Source organism: Schistocerca cancellata, chromosome 1, assembly GCF_023864275.1.
Source record: "Schistocerca cancellata isolate TAMUIC-IGC-003103 chromosome 1, iqSchCanc2.1, whole genome shotgun sequence".
Taxonomy (NCBI): Eukaryota; Metazoa; Arthropoda; class Insecta; order Orthoptera; family Acrididae; genus Schistocerca; species Schistocerca cancellata.
In genome coordinates, this window is record NC_064626.1 from 751932980 (window position 1) to 751941378 (window position 8399).

An 8399-nucleotide genomic window follows, 5' to 3' on the forward strand; every position below is an offset into this window, starting at 1 on the left:
GATGAGCTAGAGCACAAATGGGCTGGATAGCTAGCAGCTCAGGAGGAGGCAGCTGGTGCGCAGGATGAGAATGTGGGAGGAGGGGTATCAGGTGCACATACTAGGTTTGTGACACTCAGGCACAAGAGCTGGTGAATTGGAAGAGGATGTGGAGGCACTGATTAGAAAGGGGGTGAAAAGATGTGAGCAGGGGAAACAGTTGGATAGAGGGCATGGGTTAGCAGAGATTACGGAAGCAAGAGGATGTGTTGCAATGTAACTCCCATCTTTGTACTTCATAAAAACTGGTTTTGGATGGGAGGATTCAGATGGCTTGGGTTGTGAAGCAGCCACTGAACTCTAGCATGTAGTGCTCAGCAGTATGTTGTGCCACTGGGTGGTAACTCTCTTCTTGATCACAGCTGGGTGGTGGTTATTCATTCTGAGTGATAGCTGGTTGGTGGTTGTCATGTCCACATAAAATACTGTGCAAATATTCCAGCATATGATATGGCTGGTTTCACAGATGGCTGTACATTTGAGGGGTTAGGACAAACCTGTGTCAGGGCTGTAATACGATATGTTTGGTTGGCGTATTTGGCAGGTCTTACACCTGGATGAGATACAATGGGTTGAGAGTGGGAATGTTGTAGTGATGGACAGGAATGTTGTGTAGGTTGGGTAGGCAACAGAATAGCACTTTGGGAGGGTGAGATGGATCATGGGTTGGATGTCACTCATCTCAGGACATGACGATAGATAAATCAAAGCCCTGGTGAAGGACAGGGTTCAGTTGCTCCAATCCAGGATCCAGGGTGATATTGGGTAATGAGGGGGACGGGTGCTCCTTTGCTGTGGATTGTTGGGGACAGTGCGAGGACTAGGGATATGTGATATACGTAGTATGGTATTAATGTCTGATCCCAGTGTATCAGATCTACATTAGGTCAAAATTCTCTCTCTCTCTTTTCTCTCTCTCGCACGCGCGCACCCCCCCCCCCCCCCCCCCCCCCCCCGCCCGCCACACGCACACCCACCCACCCACACACGCACGCACGCGCACACACACACACACACACACACACACACACACACACACACACACACACACACACACCTCCATTGTTGAAAATAGTTAACAATTTTCATAATGTGATTTTATCTTCCCCAGCCATTGGTCTCCTGCAATATATATATATATATATGTGAATTTTTGAATTTTTTGTGTAATGCAAACTGCAGGTACTTCTAAGAACTGGATCTTTACTTTATGTATTGTTTCAGCTGGAAAAACTGATTGGTAAAAATTACTTCTTGAATATGTCGGCAAAAGAAGCATACAAGGCATATGTAAGAGCATACGATTCTCACCATTTGAAGCAGATATTTAATGTGGAGACATTAGACCTGCAAAAGGTCGCTCTGTCATTTGGACTTAAAATACCACCAAGCGTTGATCTCCGTATCCTTTTTTGCAATTAGGTGATTATAGATATTAGTATGTTAAGATTACTGTTTTACCTCTCCTTCCCTACCACTATACTTCCATCTCCCTCCCCTCTATTCTCCTTTCCCCAGTTCAAGCAAAATTGTGTCCTTTCAAACAGCAGTTAAGTTGCTACCGAGTACACTCAAAGAAGTGGCTGTTCTTGTTTTTGTGTCTTCCAAATCTCCTGTCTGTTATCAGTGAGCAGATGTGAAGAAGCCAGTGTGGGAGACACAGTGATAGAAGAATGATCACACTCACCATGCAGTAGAATGGTTTTTCTGTTTAAAATATCATAAGATTCCCCATCAAAAATTAACTAAACTACCAAGCAGTTACCATCACATCAAGTTTTCATGTGCTTTTTTTCGATTACTGCACCTTGACTTTCTTTTCTTCCATTTCAACCATTTGAGATTTTATTATATTCAACCGGAATTTAGATTTTTATTCTGACGTTTCTTCTCTCCTGGCATTCATTCACACACATCTTATGTTGATTTCAATCCAAGTGTGTAAAATCAATGGTTTGAATAATTTTTAACTAAAATTATCCTGGGAACTGAAGTACGAAATGTTGGGGGAAACTAGATGGTGTTAAGTATAAAGATTTCTAAAGTAGTAGTAAGCAATATATCTCTGTCTGTAATACACAATCCACTACTGGTTTATATTGAAAAAATACCATTGTTGCTCTTTTCTCAGTTTTGGTTTTAATATTTCTTATTGCTGAATACATCATGGCGTTGGTGATGCTGGTTCTTAGTGCCTCATTATGAATCTGTGTTGTACTAAAATCTAACTGAAAGGTGTTATGCTGGCAGATTGTGAGTGTATTACATAAGATAGTTGTTGAATCCAGGAACAGAATGATTGTCAGATGCCAAACATTATCATCGTCAGCCATTTGATGTGTCTATTGCTGGGTATAGGCCACCTCAAGACTGTATGCATGAGTCTTTTGTTGTATACAACCATGTGTCTCCCACATTTTTTCTTCTATCATTTGCTCACCTTACATTAGGTCACTGTGTTGATCTTCCCTTATATAGTGTAACTCTACTTGTTCTGTGATTTATTTATTTGTTTTACTACTGCCACTTTCCCCTCAAATGAATCCCATCATACATCTCTCAGTTGCTTGCTGGGAACACACAGTTTTTGACTGGTGTTTGCATTGTAAGTCCTGTCTCACTGCCATAAATTAAAACTAGTAATTCATGTGGATCAAAAATTTTGTTACCCACTTATTGAAAACCACATTCAGGAAATTATTTTTAGATCATCAATGGCACTCTGAGCCATTGTTGCTTTTCAGAATTTTTTTTTTTTTTCCTTCTTCTTCTTCATTTTGCTGATCATCTAGATGCTGTCTTTAGCTGCTGTACACATAAAAATTAGTCAGCCGCATTGATAATTTGTGCAATATTATTATCTTTGTGTTGATTATACAGGGATACTGAATGGTTGGCCAATACTTACCTTAAGAAACGCTGATTCCTAGTACCGCTGATAGGAATATGTTCAACTAAAAAGTGTGGTACTTGCCTGTCATCACATTTATTTTTCTTCCCTCAGGAAGGAAAAAGGACTGGGGGGGAAAATAAGTGGCCCAACTAGAATTTGCCCCTCTCAACCTAGAACTGAGTGACTTGTCCCTTGTTTCCAACTCATCTTTCCTTCCTGAGGAAGAAACATACAGTTTCTGAAAGCTAGGATTAGTATTCTCTGCTTGTAGCTATTTCTGTTGGGAGAACCTAGAAATTTCGTCTCAACAGAGTAAATAATAGCCACATAATTTAACGTTTTGGGAAACTGAATTTTGTGATTGATAGTTTTGTTGTAATTGTTAAAGCCTGTTTTCCAACAGGATCTGTGAAGTTTCTTCATCTGTTGTTGAAATTTATCAGCATTAAAGACAAACAGTTTATCATCAGTTAAGCAAATCCATATTACTCCTTTCTTTTCCCAGTTTAAGGATAAAAAAGTTTGTTTAGGACTGCTGAGAATAGTTTTACTGAATTAGAGCCACCTGACATGTACATGCCTCTTTCAATCATGAGTTTTGCACAATCCTCATTACTTCTATTGACAGCTGTTAAATTAATGCATATATTTTTTAGTACTGTATTGTAGGTTGTTTCTCAAGAACTGTCGTGACTGGTTTGATTGCAACTGAGCCAAATCTTTCGTAAAAATCTGTGCATCGTTGGCAGAGTGGTAATTTGTATTCATTGCTCCATCAGTAATATCATTAACATCTTTTGAATGATGCCTTGTGTTATATCCACTTACAAAACCTTCTAATTTCATAAAGCATACAAATTAATTCATTTTGGCTTATGCCAATCTTAGAATCATATTTTAAAGGACATAGATACATACATCTTGTCAGATTCTTAAATATCTTAAGTAGTTTATGGTATGTGTTTGGAAATAGGAATCTGACCAGATACTGCATATTGATGCCATATTACAAATGATTCAGAGATGGCTTAAGCTGAAGTGCATTACATTGTATGTGTTATGAATCTATTATTGATAAAATGCACATTATATTAATTATGCGGCTTACACTAATAAAATCACTGTTATGTGTGTGATTTATGCTGATATAAACTTATCATCCCATCCTCCATCATTGCATGTGAATTGTTTCAAGAACTTTTGTAGTACTTAGCCTTCTACAACTAAAGGTTATGCCTTTTCAGTGTTATAAAAGTTGCTCAAATCTGTTATCCTGTGTTGTACCTTCCTTAATAGATTTTTCAGATGTCAACAGTAGCAAAGGGAACCGTCCTAGGAAGAGACTTGGTGGTGGTGGTTTTGGATATTTTAATACTATGAATAAACCTGGAGGAGGCAAGATGGAACACAAAGCAATGATCTTCAGGCAGCCACATAAAAATAAACCTGGTGATAAGAGACAGTTTGTTCGGTAGTGGCAGGACACATTATCTCATATTGGGAAAGGACAATGATTGATGAAGTGTACAATTCAGTGTAGATATTATGTGAAAAAAGAGAAACAAATAAAGTCCCATGTTAAGTTTCGTAATTACAGTTTTTCTGTGCTGTCAGGATTAATATTTACAGTATGTTGCTGTTACATTCTCTTAGCAGTATGGAACTCATCATTTGCCCAAAAGTCCTGTGGTAGTCTTTAATGAAAATCCTTTTAAGTACTGTTTTCATCTCACTCTGATGTTCAGTTTTGTGGATGTCTTGGTGACTGATTTACTTACTTGTGTTGCAACAACACAGTTTGTGTACAAAATACTACGTGCAGTGCCAATAAAGTATGTATTCATCTATGATTTCAGCTAACATTTCACATGCCTCATCTCCTTTCATCTTATACTTAGTGGAGAGCATTAAATGTTTTAGAATATTTTACTGCACTGATAGGTGCTTTTGTTGTGGCATTTCTTTGCTACCTGCATTTGGGTACCACATTAACAGTACTGTTTGCCATATTTAAAATTGCTTGCAGTAACAAATCTGAATTACATCGATTCTGTAGTAGAATACATTCTTTATTTTAAAATTACTGTGCTTCTATAACTTTCCTCTCTGTTGACATTAATAACATTTAGTATATACTGCTAAGGTACTTTAAGTAAAGTTTATGGAGTATGCTTTTTTGGAGTATGTTTTTCACTCCATTGCATATTTTTTTTGTTTTTTTTTTGTTTATTTATTTCATTTTTTTTCATTCATTTCATTGTTGCCCTTATGGACAGTGTTTGAACTCGAAAATCACATGATGACACAATTTTCACTTCTTTCCTTTCTTCCTCTTCTCTTCCCAAAATCTCTTCATCCTTTGGCTGTGCTCCTGTTTCCTTTGCTCTGTCCATAATGTTCCTGTCTTCTTTCTCTCCTTTACAATAAATTTTGCACTCCTAACTTTGTTTCTGAAGTATTTCCTGTCTCCTATCATTTGCCTGTTGATCCCTATCTGCCTTAAGTCTTCGTCTATTTCATGATACCAATTTGTTTTCTTGCTTGAGCTGTTTACTACATCAAAAATTTTCTTTGTAAGTCGGTTGTTGTCCATTCTCTGTATGTGCCCATAGAAAGTTAATCTGCGTTTTCTGATCGCGTCTGTTAGTCTGTCAGTGTGCTGGTACAGCTCTTTGGTAGGTCGCTTCATCCATATGCCATCTCTGTGAATTGGTCCAAATATTTTTCTGAGAATTTTGCGTTCTATTTTTTCTGTGTCTATGATGCCTGATGCTCCAATTGTGGTTGTTTCTGACGCGTACAATGCTTCTGGTAATACAACTGTTTTGTAGTGCCTAAGTTTGGCCTGCCTCGATATGCTTTTCTTATTATAATGTGACCATGTGAGTTTGTATGCCTTCTGGAGTTTCTTCGTTCGTTCCATGTTAGCCGCCTTGTTTGATCCTCCCATTTGTATGTACTCCCCTAAATACTTAAATTTTTTGACTCTTTCTACGGATCCATATACAGTATGCATGGTGTGTACATTGTTGGTCTGTCGTTCCATATATTGTGTCTTCTCGTAAGATACCTGCAGAACTGTTTTGGCAGCTATTTCATGCAAGCATTCCAGTGCTTCCTTTGCCTCCTGTGTATTATTGCTGAGTATGGCTATATCATCTGCAAATGCCAGACATTTTATGATTGTTTTGGTTTCACGTGTTCTTCCCAGCTGTATTCCTTTAACTTGTTCCTCCCACTGCTTGATAATTTTGTCTAACACCATGTTGAACAGGACTGGTGAGAGCCCGTCTCCTTGTCGGACACCTGTGTGTATGTGGAAGGGTTCCGAAATTTCTCCCATGAACTTAATCTTGGAGGTAGTGTCTGTAAGCATCTGTTGTATAAGTGCCCTGGTTTTTTTGTCGATACCATATTCTTCCAGCACGTCAAAGAGTGTCTGTCTGTCTATGGAATCATATGCTTTTTTAAAGTCCACAAAGGTAACTACAGTGTTTCTTGCCTGTCTGACTTTCAAAAGTGTTCTCAAGTTCCAGATCTGTTCGATGCATGATCTCCCTTTTCTGAAGCCTGCCTGGTATTCCCCAATTTGCAGATCTGCTTGTGGTTCTAGTCTGTTTAATAGCACCTTAGAGAAAATTTTGTATGTAACTGGTACTAGCGAAATGCCTCTGTAATTGTTTGGATCTGACTTATCACCCTTTTTATGTAACGGATGGATCAATGCACATTTCCATTCCTCTGGCACTTTCTCTGTGATCCAAATTTCGGAGATAATCTTATGGATTTTTTTGGTGATGTTTTCATCTTGGAGTTTCCAGATCTCGGCGATAATACCATCTTCTCCGGCAGCTCTGTTATTTTTCATTTGTTTTATGATTTCCTCTACCTCTTCTATTGTGGGTGGATCAGAATCGGCATTAGGTGTGGTCTTTTGGAATGTTAATTTTCCTGTAGGTTTTTTGCAATTAAGAAGTTTATCAAAGTAATGTTTGAGAATTTTACAGTTTTCTTTTGTGTTTGTTTCCAGGGATCCATCTGTTCTTCGGAAGCAGAGGCTAGTGGGTTGATAGCCCTTAATATTTTCTTTGAAAGTTCTGTAAAAATTTCTTGTGTTATTTCTTTTGAAATCTTCCTCAATTTCTTTTAGTCTGTTATTGTCATATGCTCGTTTTTCCCTTCTGATTTCCTTCGATGCTAGTTTCTGAACTTCGTGAAATTCTTTCCATGTTTCTGAATTTCTGTAGCTACTGAACTTGTCCCATGCTTGCTTTCTTCTCTCAATGGCTTCATCACAATTTGCGTTCCACCACCTATGTTTGCGTTTTCTAGGTGGTTGTCCCCAGCACATAGTCTTCTGAACTGCCTTCGCCAGATCTGTCCATGTGTCTATTGAATGCCTATTAATTTCTTCAACGATTTTATCCCTGTTTATCTTCAAGTATTCCGGATCAGGTTTGACTATTTTGTTTTGCGCTGTCTGTTTCAGTCTTGGGATTGGCCTAATCTTAACTTGTAGCAAATAATGATCAGACTCGAGGACTCCTTTACGTGTTCTGACATTTAGAATTTCCCGCGAATTTTTCTTGGATATGGCCACATGATCAATCTGAAATTCTCCCCACACTGTGTTGGGTGCTTTCCATGTCGTAAGTTTTCGTCTTGGTTTTTGAAATTGTGTTGACATGATTTTGAGGTTAAAGTTTTGACAATATTTTATGAGGTGTTCCCCATTTCTGTTCGTGCGAATATGTGCTGAGTATGGGCCTGTTATTTCTCTGAATTTTCTCTCCTTACCAAGCTGCGCATTGAAATCACCCATTAGAATTTTCACATGTCTTTCTGGTACGTTGTTAGTTACTTCCTCCATGTCTTCCCAGAAGTCTTCAATTTCTTGTGGCTTCTTTCTGTTATGGTCATTTGTAGGTGCATGTGCGTTGATAATTGTGTATGCTTTATTACCTGATTTGAAGGACAGTGTCGAGATACGTTCTGATATTGAATTGAAGTCTATGATGTTATCCATGACTGATTTGCGTACTGCAAACCCTGTACCAAACAATAATAGTGTTCCTCTTCTGACAGCAGGTTTACCTTTGTAAATCCTGTAATGTTCTGTGTCGAAATGGTTTTCATCTACGAAGCGCGTCTCTTGAATGGCAAGAATTTTGATGTGAAATCTAGCATGTCTGTCAGTTGTTTTAGTTTTCCAAGATTTAACAGTGTGTTTGCATTGAGAGTGCCAAGGTAGTGCTTGCGAAGAGGTTTTGAGAAGCTCTGACTCTTCTCCTCATGATGTTCCTGGTCCCCCAGAATCCGATGACCAGGAAAGTCCAGTCCGTTGACTGGGGCCTGGGGTAGCGGATTTCTTTTCATTTGTTCCATCATGATTACTTCAAGTTGAAGTTGGTTGTGGTGACCTTTAACAAGATCACGGTAATTGCAGACTTGATTGTTGAGATCAAGC

General features: G+C 38.5%; 1 protein-coding gene across 1 annotated transcript in view; it reads left to right on the forward strand.

Annotated features, from left to right (window-relative positions):
- The window catches only part of LOC126186134 (probable ATP-dependent RNA helicase pitchoune), a 48437-nt gene extending 43914 nt beyond the window's left edge, over nucleotides 1-4523 (forward strand). The window contains exons 11-12 of the mRNA XM_049928184.1: nucleotides 1264-1441; nucleotides 4238-4523. Coding sequence (XP_049784141.1) covers nucleotides 1264-1441; nucleotides 4238-4407 — 348 coding nt within the window. The 3' untranslated portion in view covers nucleotides 4408-4523. The remainder of the gene's footprint in view (nucleotides 1-1263; nucleotides 1442-4237) is intronic.
- Nucleotides 4524-8399: the final 3876 nt, after the last annotated feature.